At 47.0% G+C, this 20,677-nt stretch overlaps 1 protein-coding gene across 1 annotated transcript in view; it reads right to left on the bottom strand.

Annotated features, from left to right (window-relative positions):
• The window catches only part of COL23A1 (collagen type XXIII alpha 1 chain), a 317,718-nt gene that overhangs the window by 24,640 nt on the left and 272,401 nt on the right, over positions 1 to 20,677 (bottom strand). The window contains exons 8-16 of the mRNA XM_090021020.1: positions 20,213 to 20,239; positions 10,593 to 10,709; positions 9,832 to 9,867; positions 8,099 to 8,125; positions 7,621 to 7,647; positions 5,521 to 5,565; positions 5,023 to 5,085; positions 4,065 to 4,109; positions 3,301 to 3,378 (exon numbers count right to left, since the gene is read on the bottom strand). Coding sequence (XP_089877146.1) covers positions 3,301 to 3,378; positions 4,065 to 4,109; positions 5,023 to 5,085; positions 5,521 to 5,565; positions 7,621 to 7,647; positions 8,099 to 8,125; positions 9,832 to 9,867; positions 10,593 to 10,709; positions 20,213 to 20,239 — 465 coding nt within the window. The remainder of the gene's footprint in view (positions 1 to 3,300; positions 3,379 to 4,064; positions 4,110 to 5,022; positions 5,086 to 5,520; positions 5,566 to 7,620; positions 7,648 to 8,098; positions 8,126 to 9,831; positions 9,868 to 10,592; positions 10,710 to 20,212; positions 20,240 to 20,677) is intronic.

The raw sequence follows: 20,677 nt of genomic DNA, 5'->3' as shown, positions 1-20,677 counted from the left end.
GAACCCAAAGAGACACCAGATTGCACACCCACTCATCTAGCATGGAACTAATTGGCGCATTGTTATTCTGAGCCCCTCGTTTCCATTATTAATGCAGTTCACATTGCAATGTTTGTTCGCGTTTTAAACTCTTCAAGGCAGTCACTTTTTATGAGGTGTGTTTGCTAAAAAAGTAGTGAGTGGACAGACAGGCAACATAACTAACAAGCAGCAGAGCGGTAAAGGCAGAGTCAGCGGCAGTTTACTGATTTGCCTCTGAGCCATCTCACCATGCAACACACAGGGCAAGATGCAGACCGAGGAGCCATCAGTCATTGTTAGTTGACTGAGTCGCCAAACATTGGATGGACCCTTTCCAGTGAACTCAGTCCACAAATTCCACTCACAAAGCCACATGCTATGCTCTTCTGTCAAGGCAACCCATGCAGACATCTGGCATACAGTAATTACCATCACTTTGTGTCTCCCTGCAGCCTGTTATAAAACAATTAGGATGGTTTTCAAATGTGTCTGCAATGAAATTATTTATTCCATTCAACTTCTCTCATCTCAGTTAAAATAGCAGCACTAAGCTCAGTCTCACTTCTTTTCTCCATGGTATGGCCACAGGTTATAGATAAAGGGTGTAATCCTCCTTCACAGGAACAGCAAAAGTTTCCTTCTGAATTAACATTGCTTAGTCCATGTAGAGCCGGGGCAGACAGTGCCTTCATTTAGTGACCTCACTATCCTCAGGAGAACTGCACAGATGGGGAGGGAAGGCAGAATTTAGCCTGCTCTGTTTAAGATGCCACTTGACAGATCATATTTAGTTCATCACGTTGCTTGCACGTGAGCTTCCACTGGCTCTAGCGCTTGTGTAAACCATGTGCTGCAACTCCTGGAACCTGATCCCAGGTTGTGCGACCCTGAAATGTGACCTGAAGGTGCAAACTTTTCAGACAGCAAGTCAAGTTTGGTCACTGCCTCCCATCCTTCAGCTCCCATTGCCACCAGGATCCTACTGCCTCACTCAGCCTTGCTGGAGCATCCTGCCCTTTTCTCCCAGCTCCGGTACCCTCTGGGGGTGGCCATGTGGCTATCACCTTAGTTGGCCATCTCTCGAGCTGGGTCAAAACCACCTGATCAGCTTCCATCTCCTTCTCCCTAAATAGCCATAGAGGAACAACTGTGTCCTCTTCCTCTTGCATTTATTCTCCATCCATTCTGTAGCAGCATTCTCCCTGCTCCTACTCCCACTATCACAGCTGCTCTAGTCTGAGGCCTTGGATGGTTAATTAGGATGAGGGGTATGGCATCAGACCTCAACCCTGCTTCCTGTGACCCTCTGCTTCAGGACTCACTGCATTCACTGGGCACGAGGCTGAGATTGTCAATGCAGCTTCAGCATAGCCGTCTAACCATGCTCTGTCTGATGCACATGCTTCTGTGGTAGCAGAGCACTGCAAAATCCTGATGTTCAACCCATCAGCTGCCGCCCCCGCCCCCCACTGGCAGCCAGCTCTCCTGTCAGCTGTCCTCACCCATAGGCTTCTCCTTTCTCCCAGAACACTTGTAAGGACTAGAAGGAAACTGGCTTGTCAGCTCCCCAACTGCCTCCTGCATACAGAATGACTGCTCTGGCCGATGCCTGGGGAGGTAGGTGCAGTCCCTCCTTGCAGGGCGTTTGGTTTATACCAGTTAGTCCTGTCCCCAGCTCAGTCTTCTGGAGAACTTGTCCCCTCTCACAGAGCAGCAGGACCAAGGAAATACTTCTGCTCCCATTACCGGTCGACTCTACTGTGCTGGGACGACAAGATCCATCATTTTCAGCAAACATCCACTGGAGATGAATGGGGCCTCTCTGCTTTAAGGGGTGCCCTTAAAGTGGACATGATACATCTTGACTTTAGCAAGGCTTTTGATATGGTCTCTCACAGCATTCTTGCAACCAAGCTGAGAAAGTACGGGTTGAATGAATGGATTGTAAGGTGGATAGAAAACTGGCTGGATCATCAGGCTCAATGGGTAGTGATCAATGGCTAGAGGTCTAGGTGGCAGGCACTCTCAAGTGGAGTGCCCCAGGGGTCAGCTTTGTCCAATATCTTCATTAATGATCTGGAAGCTGGGATGGAGTACACCCTCAGCAAGGTTGCGGATGACGTTAAGCTGGGAGGGGTATAGTAGACAAGCTGGAGGGTAGGGCTAGGATTCAGGGAGACCTAGACAAATTGGAGGATTGGGCCAAAAGAAATGTCATGAGGTTCAACAAGGACAAGTACAAAGTGCTGCACTCAAGACAGAACAATCCCACACACTGGTACATGCTTGGGACAACTGGCTAAGCAGCAGCTCTGCAGAAAAGGACCTGAGGTGACACTGGACAATAAGCCGGATACGAGTCAGCAGGGTGCCCCGGTTGCTAAGAAGGCTAACAGCATCCTGGGCTGCATTGGTAGGAGCATTGCCATCAGATCATGGAAAATAATCAGTTTGCTCTATTCTGCACTGGTGAGGCCACATCTGGAGTAGTGTCCAGTTTTGCCCTCCCCTCCCCCCTGACTATGTAAAGGAAGTGGCGAAGTTGAAGAGAGTTCAGTGGAGGGCAACAAAACTGTTCAGGGGGTTGGGGCACATGACTTATGAGGAGAGGCTGAGGGAACTGGGTTTATTTAGTCTGGAGAAGAGAAGACTGAGGGGGCCTTTAACTACCTGCAGGGAGGTCCAGAGAGGATGGAGCTGGACTGTTCTCAGTGTTGGCTGATGACAGGACAAGGAGCAATGGGCTCAAGTGGCAGCAAGGGAAGTTTAGGTTGGATATTAGGAAAAACTCTCACTAGAGGGGTGATGAAGCCCTCAAATGGGTTACTTAGAAAGGTGGTGGAATCTCCATCTTTGGAGGCTTTTAAGATTTGGCTCAACAATGCCTTGGCTGGGATGATGCTTTGAGCAGGGGATTGGACTAGATGGCCTCTTGAGGTCCCTTGCAACCCTCATTTTCTATTTTCTGTGATTCTAATTTCTGTCCAGAAGCCACACTGCTGATTACGCAGCTCCTCTTGGCCACAGACCTATGGTGAACCAAAGAGAAGGAGCAGCTCTGGGGGGATAACGTGGACACTGTAAGAGGATCTCCTTGCCAGTTCACTTTTAAGTTTGACAGTGTTCCAGCCCTTATTATCATTGCACCAGAGTGAGAAGCGACTCCCAAACCACTCTTCCATGTCTCCAGATCAGTAATATTTCAGTGGTTGAATTTCAATTTATGTGGTAATTGGCTCTAATCCTTATAAATTGGTATCACCATAGACTGGAGCTTACTTTGAATGCATCTAGGATTCTGCCATCATAGTCAATCACAACAGTGTCTCCCTGTTCACCCTTCAGACCAGGTGGACCCTGGAAGACAAAACAGCATTGCAAACATTTAGGCATGAACCTGGAGCGAGCATCTGAAAAGCAAGTAGTGTGGAAATGGCAAGAATAGTCTTAGGGCAGCATAATTTAGGCAGCCACAGCCGCATGCAAAAAACAAACAAACAACCTCCCCACCCCAAACCACCAAGGCATCTAAACTCTCATTGATTTCACTTGCAATCAGGTTGAAATCAATGGGAATTTAGGTGCTTAAATAGGGGTTGGGTATCTAAATGTCCTCTAAGATCTTCTTCTAGATACCTTGTCACTTGTCAGCATATAAATACCAGAGATGCAATCACTAGCAGGTAAGACAAATACAGATCAAGTCCTGGAAGAGTCTGGATGTTCATGGAAATGAGAAGCAGAATATGACCTGCCTAACTGGAATCAGACCTGTTTTCCTCTTGGAAAAAGGCAATGAGATCTTCCAGTAACTGTAGATAGCCAGTATCTCTGTCGTTTATAGAAAAACTAGAAATGATTTTACTGCATTTATGGTAGTTCCATGCACTGATCCAGCTCAGTAGCTGTAGGGTGGTTTATTTAAACCTGCTCCATCTGCCTTTCTCTTCGATTGCACTGAACTTCCAAGCGTGCTGCAGATGATGGACAGAGTAGCTTGTACAGAAGCAAAACATGAGGCACAGTTAACAAGGCAAAAATACCCTTGGTCCAATGGGTCCCAGTCCTCCTTTCTCACCAGATTCACCCTGAAAACAAACATCACGTTTATTATTTCAGAAATAAGGAAACATTGTGGAAAAAAACTCAGATGTTCGTGCACTGGAGCAGGCACTGGGAACTGGATAAGGGGAGGCCAGTTGCCTCTGTCATGCATATGATTTTTGCCACACCCATGAAAATCCACCCAGAATTTAGCTCTCTTATAAGCTGCTAGAAAATCACAGATCTGCAAATCACACAGCAAAAAAGCTGAAAACCTGGAATTAAGATTATTAATATACAAAATGATGCAGAACTATTTGAATCAGCCTTGTTATCGTGGATTCAGCAGTAGAATGGCTAGAGGCAGTCTGCAACCCTCATTTCCTCAGCTTTGGATGCTTTAATGCATAGCAAGGAGCCATAGTTACGCAGTGCACAAAACACGCATGGATGTGGATTCTGTTAAATGGCGAGCAGTTGATGAGGAACAGCTGATCCCAAATAGAGGACATGCTAGGATGCCATTGCCAAGTACATCAAAGATATCTTGGGGCACTTCTCTTGAGTTACGAAGAAAAATTAACAAATTGTGATGCACACAAGCACTGCCCCAGTGGAAGAAATAGTCTTAGCCAGCATACAACTGACACAGCAGCAGAAGGCAGTGCCCCACAATCCTTGCAGGAAAAAAGGCAAGTTAAGAGAAGTGTGTGACACTCCAATGGAAAATGTCAAAAAAGTGACAACTTTGGAACATTTACGTATCTCCTTCTCCAAACCAGCTTTACTCAAAACACCAGGCAACAAGGGAACCATTCAAGTTCACATGCTTTAGTTTTGTTCTGCCTTTTCAGTGCCATTTTTAGAAAGCAGTTGTTTAAAACTCCTACAGAGCCAAAACTCTCCCCAAGACTGCTGTGATCAGCTTCCAGCTTAACCAACCTGGGCTTTATTTACCTTCGAGCCCGGCGATCCATCTAGCCCATTCTCCCCCATGGCGCCCACGTTTCCTTTTTCCCCCTGAAAAACAAGATCAATCAGATAGAGCCCTGGCTCCCAAATTCTCATGTGATAAGCACTTTAACTCTGACCCTGGTAAGACAGAAAGCCATTTTCCCAAGGTTACAATGCTCGTGGTTTATCTCGATTTCTACAGGCATGCTGGAAAGATCAAAGCTTTGCTTTCATTCTCAAATGTCTCCGAGGACTGCCTACATGCAAAAGGGCATTTTTTTCCAAGCTAAAACGAAGCCTTCAGCTTTTCAAACTTGGTAAAAGAAGGCACGTTCACTGGCAAAGACAGTCCCCAAACTGCAGCCGTAAGGAAAGTGTGGGGACTGATGAGTCCACCACACTGCAAGTGAAGCTATTGTAAGGACCGGGTCTTAAAATGACTATGATATTAGGCCAGTAAAGATGCCAGGAGAAATGCCCAGACATGGGGCTGAAATTTACCTTAGGTCCTTGAAGCCCAGGCTCTCCACGAGCTCCACTGTCACCCTGATGGAACAAAACACATACCGAGTGTCTGCGTGAGACCAGAATATAAAGGCATCAACATGCAGGACTTCGAACAGAAGCTCAGTGATGCTCGTGAGCTGTTAACCCAAGGCTGGATGTACAAAGGCCTGAGGGGCTGCCTATACATGTGCTCGGGGGGGGGGTGTATGTGCGTTTAATTAAAGCAGCTCCTAGACAGCCACTCTAATTAAAAAACACATCACCATCACATGTTTTAAGCCCCTGTGCATTTCAAAGTGGCTGTGGGGGGCGCTTTACCTAAAACTCAATCCACAAGGTTTAGCTAAAGCACTCCCGGAACCATTTTGAAATGCACGGGGACTTAATACACATGACAGTGAGGCAAAGCTAGAGCATCCTGGCACCTGCAGAGCCCGCTCTGCTGGTCTGGGACCCACAATGCAAGCTATGCCCCCTTCCTGGCCCAGTTTGGGATGCATGCTGTAGCACAGGAGGTGTGGGTGAGGTGGGGAAAGCTGGGGGCTTTGTGGGACTGATCCTGCTCATGGACTGGCCCAGCACCACTCAACTGGCTCATGGGGCAGGCTGAATTTGACGCCCCTGCTTTAGAGTTTGGGCTTCAGTGCTCCGAGAGGCACTGTGCATTACAATGAAGGATGCCCACTGCAAAACCGGAGATGGGATGAATACTCCTCTGGCTTTCAATGGGCAACTTGTGCTCCCTCCGGCCGCATCACAGAATCATAGAAGTCGGGTCGAAGGGACCTTGTAGATCTTCAAGCCCGACTCCCTGCCTGGGCGGGAGAAAAAGACTGGACTCAAATGAGTCCAGCCAGGTAGTCATCAAGCCTCTTCTTAAAGATCCCCAGGGTAGGAGCCAGCACCACTTCCTAGGAAGTTGGTTCCAGCTCCTAGCCACCCTAACTGTGAAGTAGTTCTTGCGGATGTCTAATCTAAATCTACTCTCTAATAACTTGTGTCCATTGTTCCTTGTCATGCCAGGAGGCGCGAGGGGAAACAGTGTCTCCCCTAAACCCTTCTGGTCCCCCCAGTGAGTTTATAGACAGTCACCAGATCCCCCCTCAGCCTTCTCTTGTGAAGGCTGAACAGGTTCAGGTCCCACAGTCTTTCAATGTAGGGTCTGCCCTGTTGTCCCCTGATCATGCGGGTGGCCCTCCACTGGACCCTTTCAATGTTGTCCACATCCCTCCTGAAATGGGGCGCACAGAACTGGACAGTACTCCAGCTGATCCATGCAAGCTTTGATGGGAGGTCCCAGCTTTCACCCAGCACTGAGCTGCGGGGTGAGCACTGCCATTGCCAATCATGCCCTCCTGTCCACTGCTGCTGAATTCAGCAGGGAAGGGGAGGAAGAGGAAGGGTGAACACAAGCAGCGTTCATCCCCTGGGCTCCCGAGCCATGTGAAAGTAGGGGCCCCATCCTGACCTGACCCTGATCAGCTGGTGAGCTCAGAAGTCATTGCTTTGGCAGGTGCCTGTGCTGACCAGGCAGTGAGCGCAGAGCTCGCCGTGTATGAGCAGTGCAGCTGAAGCGGGTAATAGCTGCATCTTCTTGTGCTGCTCCAGGATCCTCTGCTGGTCGTCTCCCTCCTTGTCAGAGTGTATAAAACCCTATGTACACTGCAGTTGTAACCAGGAGGCTCCACTGAGATCTCTGTGCTTGGTCAGACCCATCAGATTCAGATAGATCAATGCCAGCCTGTTGTGGGGCACCATTCTCACAGATTCATCCACTTGATTTCCCAGCAAGGGGGCCCAGACTTACTCTCCCAAGGAGCATTTTTGCTCTTTTGTTCCTGGTCTCCTGGGCTAATCTTCCTGGGCGGATCATCCTAATGAAAAACATCCTGGCAGCCCAGCAGTGTCTGTGTTTCAAGGTCACAAGATTGCTATTCTTTAATTGAACATATGCTAGAAATCCCAGAGAATATAAGGAATGAATCAGTGCAACCAACCATGACTAGAACGTTTTACGTTGTTTCTGCAAATGCTTCACTAAGCATTTCTTGGGGTGGTGGACAGCACAGAAGGAAGAAGAAATCAACCTCTTACCTTTTCCCCTGGAATACCAGGTTCACCCTTCAGAAATGGAAAACAAAACAGAACAGAAAAGGGAGGCAAGTCAGTAACGTGAAACCAAATAAGAGAAGTCACATGCATGCTCAAAATTAACTGCTGTGGTGAAAATATGTTTGCGCTGTTGATCTACATCTTCCCCCGAAATGCCAAAAGTGCATGTATACGTACATAAAGAAAACCAAAAACAAAACCCCAAACACCCTCTCATTCAAGTGTTATTTCCTCTTATTTTAACAACTTGCATATTTCCTGCCAAGATGATGATTTAAATGGGGAAGTTTACTGTTTCAAGGCCAGTTTGATTCTTTGGCGTTCTTCCCTTGGATTGATGCAGGGGAGTTCACATCTAGGTGAAAGAAGGCCAGGCGCAACCCTGCCCAGCTGCGTGGAAACATTTTGAGGATCCCTGACCTGTTAGAGTTTGAGATATAATAAGCTATTTAGTACTCACTTTTAGTCCTGGAGGTCCCCTTACACCCTGTAAAAAGACAAATGAATCAGAATATCAGGGAAGAAGCGTCTAAGATCAAAAACATCCGTTCAAAATGTTTTCACTCTTGTGGAAAATGGCAAAGATGCCAATGTCTGTTGCTTTTAATTGTGACTATGTCTATTCTCAAAGGTTTTCTAAATCAGGACCCAGAATAATAAACTTCTCTCTTTATGATTATATTTTATATATGAAAAATATCCTATCAAGCGATTTGTTACCTGCTTAAGAACTTCCTGCCACCCAGCACCTCTTTTATAGGTACAATGATCAACATAAAGGTGTTTCTGTGGTTTACCAGTTTTAAACTATTGTCAACTGAGAACCTGCACAATATTAATGTTTACCAATAATCTACCAGGGATGAAGCAACAGGATGGGTTAGTTTAACAGGACCACTCTTACTTGAAAGAGCCCCGCCTATGGTGACTTCCAAACCAAATGAATCCAGGTAGCGCCTGCAAAGCCCTTGCAGGACGTCCTATTGAGTTGGATTATTTAGTTTTAAAGTAGACTCCCTCATATATCTTTTTTGACAACATGGTCAATTTGTGAATATTAAACCTCTTCACAGTCTCCCCTTTGGTTCTTTTCCCGTTTCTCTTGGGGAGACTGAACATACCTTTTCCTGCATCAGCCTCTGCCTGCATTTCAGAGGCTTTACTATCTTGCCGATTGCTCTTTTGAAAGGGTTCAGCGCTTAGAACTGATTCTTCCCTCTATCTTCTTTCATTACTGGTGTATTGTCGTACAAAATACTTAGCACTTTTCATTTTGTCCCACTTCAATTTTTACTTCCACAGTTGGCAGACAGCTGTTTTAAATATACATTCTGGTATATTCAAGCTGTATCCTATGGTAAAGATGTGCAAAAGGTCTGATGTCCATAGAAGAGTGGTTCCAAGAACATGGTATAGAAAAGCAAGCACAGAAGAAAGGTGTGGGACAATGGAGGAAAGTGACCCATGATTACTTTGTGCTTTGAGAAGAAACCCATTCCTGAAAAAAAAAACAAACCCCCACAACAACCCCCCTGCAAAAAAACCCAACAACAAACAAACAAAAAAAACCTTTGCCTTGGGGAAAAGCCTGTGACACCACTGAATCCTCATCCATCATCGGTGCATAGGATTGGAACAGCAGCCAATTTCTAGTCTCAAATTTCACAGGTAACTCCTGGTGAAACTCATTTTCAGATTGTAGCATAAGCATGAAGCCTTGATGGAAATAAACTCTCAGGAGGCAAAAAAATAAGCATTTCCTTGTATAAGTATGATCCAAATTTTGGAAAAGTGAGGTATTACTGAGAGAGTCAGGAGTGGTTGGAGCAAGGACAAAGGATATATTTATAGAAAAGCTTTGATTAGAAAGGACTCACCTAATTTTGGCACAACACAGAAAGCTGAAGTACCAAGGCAGTACTTGGTTTATTCAGGATCCTGAAACTTTTCTCCAAGCTTGACAGCTGTCCATCTCTGGACAGGTCCAACCCAGCACAGTAGCGCCATACTTTTTTGTCTTAATTAGCAAGAGATGGCACAATTAAAGTAATTGACTGTGTGGGGGTATAGGTTGACATAAATAAGAGAATTCAAGTCAAAAACTGCATGTGTAGCTGAAGCAAACACCCCGTGTTTAGTAAAGCAGACTTAATCCACTAGTGCCAACACAAGCATTGCACGTTGAATACTAACCATCACACCGGCTTCTCCTGGCTCTCCTTTCAAGCCCTAGGGAAAGGAAAGGTTAGCAATTCAGTGAAGCTGATTACTGCCATCTGCACCAGCAACCTTCATTATCCAGAATGTTCAAAACTAATTGCTTTAAGGTTTATTAATTTTATACCCTGAATTTTAATGAGTTGTTAATGAGTTGGAGATTTAGAACCAGGCTGGTGAAGGTTCTTGATCAGGACAGAGGTACAAACCTGATTGAATATAAAAATATATATATATTTGCTAACTTTTAGCTCTTTGCCACGAATACTAGAAAATATGTCTATCTGTCCCTTCCCCATTTCCCCCTCTCTGGATGATACCTTCTCCTTGACAGTTAGTTTCATCTACTTAAATACTATAATTTCTCAAACTACCAGGGAATTTAGATCCTTGTCAGGCTACATTCAGGGAATTGCTGGAAGCAGCTGTTTGGAGGCCTGGGTGAGGTGGGAGAGAACAGAGAGCTGAATTGTACCCATTTCCTGAAAGCCTTTCAGTAATCGCTGGTAATCCAGGCTACTGGCACACTGCTAAATGGCCTCATTTCACAGCCTTGCCTGCATGGTGAGGGCACACAGGAAGCAAACAATCCTTAGCACTAACTGTTGGGGACACATGGCCAGATCAGGCCCTTTGCACCATTGTGTCTTGACCTGTCACCGCTAGCATCCTGCTCAAGTGCACTGTGGGTATTATCCATCTTACAATGCAAATTCTTTGTATTTGTTGTTCCTTACGGGAGGGCCTTGTGGTCCCCTGGGGCCATCTTTGCCTGTATCGCCAGGGGGCCCTCTTGCACCTGGCGGTCCAGGGGGACCAGGTGGGCCAGCAGCTCCATCTCGACCTTGATCACCCTGTAAGAAGTTCAGACAAATGTTATGACGTGACAAAAAACACGAAGAGGCAAATGGTATGCCCTGAGTGCTGGAGTTGCTGGCAGGGGACGTGGGTGGGGACTGGTGCCTTGGTAGCACCATTAGTGTAGTTTGGATGTCTTGTCTTGGAGTGGTGGTAAAGATTTTAAGATGGACATTTAAGGGGCATGTGGGAAATGCCTTTGATTTGCCAGGCTAAGTTTGTGATACAAGTACAAGGCTGCTGGGCAAGCCCCAAAGAAGTCCAGCTCCCTTGAGATATACTGCTTTTCCTCTCCATGAGGGACCAGCCAAGTTATATAGTGGGGACTCAGGCCAACACATTCAACTTGGAGTACCTAAACCTAGGCTCCAGGTCACCTATTGAAGCCCCGACAAAGCCAGCACTGCCCTGGGAGGTGGCCTGTATTTTTTGAAGGCTGCCCCAGTGCATGTTAACGCCAGCCTTCAGTCCTGCCATCCCTATGCAGGCAGGACTGTACCTGGGTCACAACGTGTACCTGACTCCTCCTTCCATCAGGATTTTGCCCAGTGCCTTCCGATAAACATTTTGTCTGAATACATCCTACGCGACTGGGCCTCATTGCAAACAGGAGTATGGAAAACATGAGTTAAGTCTTAATGTCTGCAGAGAACACCACAAACTCCAAACCATGCCTTCACCAAACATGCAGAGAGATCAAAATGTATTTAAGCAACTTCTTTACAGTCCAACTGCAATCGATTCAAAATACTCAACTTGCACCACATTTTGCTTGTGGGAATAACAACAGATTAACAATCTCTCCACCTGCAGTGTTTAGGATCTTGTGTAGGATTGTTCCAGTTAAACATCCACAAATTCTTCAGGATGAGGTTCAGGAGGAGGTATGCTCCAAACCTGAAAGTGAATTCCATGGCACAGATCACTAGCTGTAGATCCACTGGTGAGCACCAGCTGCCCAGCCTCTATGGTGCAAGCAGATTACTTGAACACATGGAATCCACAATGGAGAGATCCATGAAAGTCTGGGGTGTAAACTTCTGGGCAGTGTGAACAAGATGAGGAGACACCGGCATTTAAGATGGTCCATCCACAAATCAGGGGCAATGACACAAATCCCCAAAACTTTTGATAGGACTTGTGCTCCAATAATCACTCATGCACTTTGGAAGATACTACTGCAAACTCTACATACTGTCCTCAATTTTGTTTCAGTCAAGAGACTGCCCACCGAATTTTGCCTAAAGAAAATTAAGGGAAGGGTGCCTGTGAGGATCCTACGAAAATATTCTATGTTATTTTGTAATTACTGTTGTTGTGCAGATGGTGCAAGTTTTGCATCTAGGACTATGCCTTCCCCACACCAAATCACACAAGCTCAAGGCTTTAGTTTTCACTCCCGTCTTATTTAGGCCAAACTCCCACAAAACTCAAATGGAGTTCTTGCTTGAGTGCAAATTCAGGAAGCATCCCTGGATTTCACTCCTTATATTTATGATATAAAATGGCAATCAAGGTGCTACCAGATAGGAAAGAAAGAAGATAGGCAGGAGGAAGCACAGCACGCCAGAGGAAGCAGTTTCAAAACATCTACCTTTAGGATTCGTCGAGTAAAACCAAACTGGTCGTTAGAAAGAAATCCATGATTGTGGCGAGGAAAAACCATCTAAGCCAGGTGAGGGAGATGCGGAGCGGGAAAGATCAAGAAGTCAAGATGAAAGCTACAGTATGGGGGGGATTTTTCAAAAGGCTCAATCAATATTATCTTCCAAAAATAACTTTGATAAGGAATGAACAAGGGATGTGTAAGGACATATTTAAGGAAAAGCACCAGTGGTGGCTGTAGGTCTTTGCATCTACGGGAGGATTGGTAAGCCACAGGAGAGCGAAGGATTGTCATTAACATCACACAAAAGAAGGCATTCAGAGCTGCCCAGATGGACGGGGTCCTCCATTTCAATGTGTCGCTATACAACAAATGTGGTAGCACAACCCAACACAATGGAAAGTACATCCCGGAGAGAAAGAATATCACATCTAACCAGAGCTAAAATGAATATTAAATGTCTTCCTTGGTCTATGAGCCACAGGTGCATCTCTCAGCTCCACACAATGCAGAACTATCTAATCGAGCCTGTCCCCATTCACTGCTGCACTCATTCAACCTCCGGGCTGATCTGTTTGGAGAGGGAGGCAAAATAAATGCTTCTTCTCCTGAAGCACTGGTTTGACTCCTGCACGACCCAGAGGAACATGTTCCCTTAGTGCCTTGAAACCAAAAACGCCTAGGATTTAATCAAACCTGTCATTAGGATGGTGGAGGTTTAGAAGGAACCCCAGGTTAAGGTTTGGCAACCATTTAAAGAATACATCTGTCCGATTCCTAGTCAGGGAACGTGACATCCAACCCCTCCAGGCACGGTTCACAATCCCAGACATCCCAACACGTGCTAGAGGCAAAAGCAGGTCAGCTTTGAGCTAAATGCCACTAGCAAAGTTGGCCCGCAGGCCAACTCCCTCTTCTACCAGCCCCAGGGAATATGGTTCGTACGCAGGGACCAAAGCCTGAAAGCCTCGTGTTACTTGAGTGTCTGAACATACACAGAGATGGCTGGTGTGGGCTTTGGAAACCCTGCTTTACGGATAAGGCCGGGAGCTGGAAGGGAAGGATTCCTGGGTCTGCTGGACATCTGGGTTTGGTCTCATTGCAGTTACTCCCACCAAGCCACTCTCAGAAAAAGGAGGGACAACAAAGCTGGATGGGGCAAAAAAAGCAAGCTCCTAACCAAATCTGAACGAGCCAAAGGATATTTTACCCCCAAACTGTACATGGAAGGATCGACTCAGCCCTCGCTGAAATGCAGCGAGCTCTGGGGAGGAGTGTGGTTTCCCAGTAGAACAGAGCAGGGGAGAAAAGGATATTTTCAAGGGCAAATGTACAGACATTAAAGTTATGATATGAGAGTCCTTTCTCTGTCACTGGGCCGATGGAAAGACTCTGACGGAGATCAAAGGGCACTGTACCAAGCCAGTAGAGAACTCAGGACAGTGAATTGGTGGCAAGACTTCATTGTGCATGTGTCCGGCAGCTGAGACAGGAGCTCTTGGCAGTGATCCGGCAGCAAAAGAGTGCAACCATACCCCTAGCCCCCACAGATCCGCCCCTATATCAGGCTAGACCTTAAAGCTATTTAGTTACCTAAAAATGAAGACAGGCATCAGTGGGATTTTCCCCCAACTCAGAGGAGACAAATATTGAGGCAGGTTTCAAAAATCCCACCTGGTCCCTGCCTGCACCTGAATTGCTTTTACACTGTTCACATCTGGCCTTTGCAATGGCAGAGGCTGCTGTTTCCTACCTCCTCTGCAGCTCGTTTAAAATCAGGTTTAAACCTTTGAGGCTAAACTGAACTCCAGTTTTGTTTTACACAACCCTTGTGGAGATAGGGATACGCATTACCCTAGGAGATTATGTAGCAGAGCTCAACCAACACAGACACAGCGTGGGAAGCCGCTTGGCATCTTCTGTTCTTTGAAGGCGTGCAATGAACAGTGAGATGAAATGAGTTATCAGCTGTCTTGGTGGTTTGAAATGGAAATATTGTCATAATCTCCCTCCATCTCTTTTGACTGCACCGCAGTTTGACTCTCCTCTCTAGCATTTAAACAACTAACTGTAACTCTGACCACAGGGAGTTATTTTGGATTCACCTCACAGTAAGGAACAATCCAATCCTCCTGCGGGGATGACTCCCTGGAAACCCACCGCAGAGCATCATCGGTGCTTTGCAATGTGGTCTCAGTGACATGCATATTCACATTTCTCCCCAGGACATCAAGATCAGAAAAACAAGGCTGAAAGGGACCTCTCCAACCCACTCCTTGAGGCAAGATCATCCCTGTCTAAACCATCCCAGACAAAATGAGAAAAAAAAATATGTAAGTGACATTTATTTTCAGCTGCTCTACTGCGTAACTTATAATTTCTGTCTGATCAGGCTTCTGTTTTGTGTTGTTTTTCTGTTTCTTCTAAATCCAACAAAAGGACAATGGTAGCTGTCAGTTATCCTCTGTGAATTTATCATTACATCCAAACATCTGTGTTACAAGAACTTTAAGTTCTCAACTCAGACACTAGTTCCTGCCAGGCTTGGGATCGCCCACATCATCTTAATGGAAGAACATAACTACCATTTCCTAGGTCCCTCTTGCCCAATCTCCTGTGCCCAGCAGCAGAGAACGGCTGCTGAAAGGGAGAGCGAACAGGGTATGACCAAGGTTTTTTCCACTGTTCCTCTTCCACTTGTAGCCTCCAGCGTTTCATGTCTAGGAAGCTCCGATTCAGGGGCCATGCCCCTCACTGCCGCGTTGAATAGCTCCTGATGCCCCTTTCCTCTAAGCATGTGCCCAGTCCCTGTTTGAGTCTGGTTAAACTGTCAGCTTCTACCACATCTGGTGGGAATGCGGCCCACCCTTTAATGACACGCTGTTAGTTTTAAACGTATTACCTACTAGCTTCATTTTATGTCCCCTCTTTCTTTCTTAATCGTAACTTGGCTCCCACGTGGGTATGTAAGAAGAGGCCGTCGCTGAGTCTTTAACTGTATGATCACATCCTATTTCTCCCAGGATCTCGGGCCCATGGTTGGGAATGTCTCAGAGCCACATGGTCAATGAGGGTAAGACCCTGCCTTGTTTATGGCTGAAGCGGGAAGGCAGGTGATGAATGAAACAAGTGAACTGCAGGAAGAGAAAGGCCAGCTGCCTGGTTAAGGCAGCCGAATGCCACCCAGGAGCAGAGCTGGCTCCTAGCCCTGCCTCTCCCACATGTTCCTATGTGAGGCTGGCAACATTTCCACAGCTGACCACTAATCGACTGTTCCTCATTTTTGGAGGGCATGATGTAACATCTCTCAGGCTAGACTTGCAGAGATGCGTGCTCTGAACTACCACTAAAATTACCCGGCACTGTACTTTGAACCTATCAGGCGTGATAAAATTATTACAGGCTCTGGTGGTGGAAAAATCAGAGGCAACCTGATTTCTGGGACTGTCTTCCTTTAACCTGCTCAGCTTTAAACATACTTTTCGGATGCTTATTTTATATCCAAACAACAAAGCATCCATATTTTATATACACACACCCACACAATTTTTCAGTGCTTCAAGTTTATTTGAATGAGTTTTGCGTTCCAACTGTTTACTTGCAATCTGAGTTTGGCAAACACAGATCACACGATTGTTTCTTGTAGAATAGTTCAAGGGGGGACTTTTCCAACTGGAGTCTCAACTATAGTCTGCGATAACATTTATGACAGGTTCATCATGCAGTCTATAGCTAGTCAGCAAAGATGTCTAGCTTCTGAACCTACCATAGGGATACACCACACATTACTGGTAATGTCTTTGTTTCAACTAGTGCCTGTACTGCCAATTCACTGCCAAATGCTGCACTGGAGACTGAAGTACTGTACGACTGAACGGGCCTGAGACTGAAGTTGTGCAGTCCACAACTGCTTGACACCTTCATGATGCAGCCAGATGCGAAGTCTAAGTCAGGCCCACCAAGGCAATAAGTTGTCAATCAAGCACTTTTTAGCCAAACTGTCATTTCCTGCCTATTTTTAGCAATTCTCACATACTTTTGAGCACCTTCTCTACTTCCCAGGAGCAAAATGGAAAGCATACCAGACATCTATTTCAAAGTCTACCAACCCCAAACATGTTACACGTCTGCCTGTTTGTACGGTCAGTACAAACAAAATGATGTACAATAGCATAATTAATACATTAAAAACGGATAACAGAGATTAGTTTAAGAGTAACGATGGGAGCTAACAGACACGCAGGCCCCCGCTCTAACTCATGGCGCTTTACATTTAAAGTGCCATGAATTAAAGCACTGCCCCCTGCACTCTCCTGAGCCAACAGATGTTCACTTGTTGGGTTGGGGCGTGGGAGGAGGAAAATCAAGCTCCACTAGGAGCACTAGCAGCCTCTCTTCCCTAACCCCATCCTGCCTTCCCAGCTCCCGTGCTGTCTGCAGGAAGGGAGGAGGGAGAAAGGAGGAGGAGTGAGGTGTGGGCTTACCCAGCCTGAGCTGGGGCCGGTAGGGTCTGGGGGGCTCCACTCCAATTGCCCTGCCCCCTGCCCCTCCAGCCCAGGGTGGACAAACCCCAGCATACAGCTCACTCCCCTTCCCCTCTCCCCCTCCCTTTCTGCAGAGGCAGGGCTGGACTAGGTTGCACCAGCTCAGCCCCAATCACACAATAGATTGACCCTAGGGAAGTTCCCAGAAGTTCCCTAAGGGGCCCAAAAGTAGAGCCCCTTAATCTGATCCCTCAGTTGATGAGGGTTAACTTGTCACACAATAGGCCACTGAAAGCCCTCTGCAGCCATGCACATATGTCATGGCACAGCTGTAGAGCACTTTCAGGGGGTCAATCATATGAGAAACGTCACTTCTGTCTGCACCCAATATTCTTGGGAAGTCTACCTACATATTTAATAGGTTGATAAAAAAAATTTCCTTTGGAATATCTTCCTAAGCTTTCTGTACCTTCTGGGTAATGACGACTCTTCCCTCGTGAATGATTTTTTTCTTATATGTAATAGGGTTTATCTCAGAGGTGGGCAATTATTTTGGGCGGAGGGCTACTTAATAAGTTTTGGCAAGCTGTTGGCAGCATAGGTAGTCCTGCCTCTTGACAGTTGCCCCACCCCCTGGTCACCACATTGGGACCACAAGTCCTGCCCCCTATCCCCTGACCTTTGCCACTGGAATCCCTCCCCTTGCTCCCCCGCCCAAATACTCATTTGGGGGGGGGGTTGCCATCTTAGAACCAGAAAAAAAAATCATACACTAGAAGTCAGGCACCTACTATATTTAAATTTTAATACAAAACATATTTGGCATGACTTGTGATTGTGTATTGTATATAGAAGAGATTGCATAATAACTCCAAAATAAAGTGTCACTATTTTATATTGTTTGGGGGTGGGGAGGAGTGTGTGGAGGGGGGGAAGGTCTGTATAGGGGGGCATAGGGTATGTTGGGGTGTTTGTATACATCTGGGGGGGTTGTGGGGGCAGGGTGGGGAGTCTAGGGACCCCCCACACACTCCTCACATCGTGTGCAGTCCCAGCTGCTGGCAGCAGCAGCAGGTGCGGAGGTCAGGCTGCTTGTGCCCAGCGCAGGCAAGGCCCTGGTCAGCGCTGCGCAAGAGAAGGGAGCAGAGCCTGGCGTATCACCAGGGATTTGTGCCACGCACCTGCAGCTCCTGCTTCCACCCAGCTGCAACTCCACCCCCACACCAGCCCCACTGCTTCCTTACCTGCTGCCCTGCGCTGCTGGCTGGGCAGAGCTCCTCCACCCAAGAGGGTGGGAGTGAGGCCCAATAGGGCACATTAGGGGGTTGTACACATGGGTGCTTGTGGATGGAAGGGCTGGGCAGGGTGCAATTCACTGGGGGGGGCACCATGGCCAGATGAAAGTGCCTGGAGGGCCACATCCGGCCCGCGGGCTGTATTTTGCCTACCCTGGTTTATCTATTTCAGCTGCCTTTTCCTTGGCTCGCTGCTCCTTCCAACAACTTGGTTTGCTCCAAGACTCCAAACTGTGCAGGGGAGACCCCTCGTTCTGGGGAGTGTGGGACTGAGGTGGTCTATCTCATGCTACATGGCACCCGAGGGAAAATATGCAGAAAGGAGTCAGTCAGACTCCAGCAGAAGCAGCTGGAGAAGCAGGACAGGCCTCTGGAGATACAAAGGGTCAAGAAAACAACTGATTTTTAGTTTGGCTACCACGCTGGAAAATTCAACCATTTTTCCCCTGGTCCTTTTGATTAAAATGAAAAAAGAACACCTTTTCCACTCACCAGGTCCCCTCCTCACTAAACTGCCCATCTCCCACCTTCCAACTTCCTTCCAAACTATTGCGACACGGCCATGGCATTTGTTGCCATTGTGCTGTTTGCTCTGCTTGGGTGTCCTAACCTTCTTCCACAGGATCTTTTCAAGGCAGGGAGAAATTACTCCTTTGCATCTCCAATGAGGCCTAGCACCATGCAGGCTGGCCCTGAGGCACGACCATAAACATCGTAATTAATAATAATGGCAGAGCACAGGACTGACCGTGACCTGACGTACTCTATCAGCAAGGAAATCAAGCTACCACAGAGGCTGTAGCGATGTCACAGACTAAATGAAGGAAGTAAAAATAATCTAGGCCAGATGCTATCAGAAGGCTGCATGCCTCGGGGACGGGAGCAGAGATGCTGAGCAGCACCAAAGTGCCTTCAAAGCCAGAGACGTTTAAACTTATTTGTGGACCACAAGCCTCGAGGGCCAGGCTGGTCACTTGAGAGTGGTGCTGAGGCCCCACAGTCAGGCGTCCCCTAGGGCCTCAGCGCACTGGGGAACCGGGGCACCAGGCTATTTCATAACAAGGGCACTTTGAAACGCCTGTTATTTCTATGCATAACTGACAACAGCTGGGAACCGCTTCCAGCCTTTTTGTTCGGTTACATAAACCTTTTTGGTTTTTTTTGTTTCAAAGTGCTCATTGAGAGCTTTCATATTTAGCCCACAACTGTGGCAGTACCCAGAGCAGAGCAGGCCACTCCTTGGTATTTGGCTTTGGTCAGCCTGGTCCTCCTTTTCCTCCCAACGCTTTTCTAATCTAGCAGAAAAGGCATGACAAGATACAGAGGCTGGAAGCAGAAGCTGGACAACTCCAGGCTGGAAAGAAGCTGCAATTACCGACGGAAGCAGCCGACCCGTCAGAAGGTGGTAGATCCCCTGTCACATGCGGTGCTTAAGCCACGCCACGGTGTAGTACCAAGAGGTAGGCTCTAACACCAACACAAGCTGGAGGTCTGAAGAAGAGATGAGCTTGCCACCCCTACCCCCAGCACGCTACAAGCTGCCTATGTTAGGCTGCACAAACACAGAAAAAAGATCGTGAGGTCCTTGCCAGCTTTACTTGCCTATGACTCCAAGAGGCCATGCATCCAAGCAACACTGAACCAGCCTCCAACTGCATATCGGCCCTGTGCCTGGCCTCTAGGCTTAGCCCAGTTCACCCTGCAACACTGCTTTGACATGTTCTTTCTTTGCCTTTTCCCAGGAATGCCAGCTCAGCCAATCTCCATAAACTACGGGGTAATGAAACCACCACTCGCAGATACACTGCAAAAGCCATGAATAATCTGGTGTCTCCACCACACCACTTTGTTCCTCATGATATATTGGGTCCCATTTTCTCATCGCTGTGAGCGCAGAGCCCTTATGCTCTGGTTGAAAGCAGATCCTATGCATTTTCTACAGAAATCTGCTCTCAGGTGCTATTTTAATTCTCCAGTTCATTAGAACCTGGAGGGCAATATAAAACCTTTCCCAAACCATTGTTGCATCACAATTTGCAATGGCACATTGCATGTACCTCTGCCTCCCTTTATCCCTTCCGGTTAGATAAAGAGCGAGCGCTCTCAGTACTTACCCTCGGGCCAAAGTCTCCTGGTTCACCCTACGCAAAACAGGGAAGAACAGCAATCAGAGTTCAAATAGCAAGCGTCAAAGGCAAAGCATTTCTCTCTCCAGAAATAACCGCCTTCCTATGGCTGTCCCAGCTCAGTGCTTATAGGAGAAAACAGCCACAGAACTACTGAGCTGCTGAAGGAATGGGGAGAAGCAGCTGGTATGTGGACATCCCAAACCGCAAGCCAAGGGGTGCGCCTGAACCCTACTGTTTGGAACTGTTCCTGCACATCTGCTAATCCTTTCCCTCGGAGGAGAGAGCCCAGCACTGTTTCTACCCTGATATTTCACAGTATTTCTTGCTGTACCTTTTCCCTTGCAAAGGGTTTCCAAAGTAAGGGGAGAATGTAGCTTTACGGCTTCTCCCTCCATCATGAAAAAATGATACAACAGGACTGCAGCACATTAGGGTAATGCCAGTGTAATG

The sequence above is a fragment of the Crocodylus siamensis genome, chromosome 10, assembly GCF_052110815.1.
Source record: "Crocodylus siamensis isolate JL-2025a chromosome 10, ASM5211081v1, whole genome shotgun sequence".
In the NCBI taxonomy this organism is placed as follows: domain Eukaryota; kingdom Metazoa; phylum Chordata; order Crocodylia; family Crocodylidae; genus Crocodylus; species Crocodylus siamensis.
This window is presented reverse-complemented; position numbering and strand designations above follow the sequence as displayed.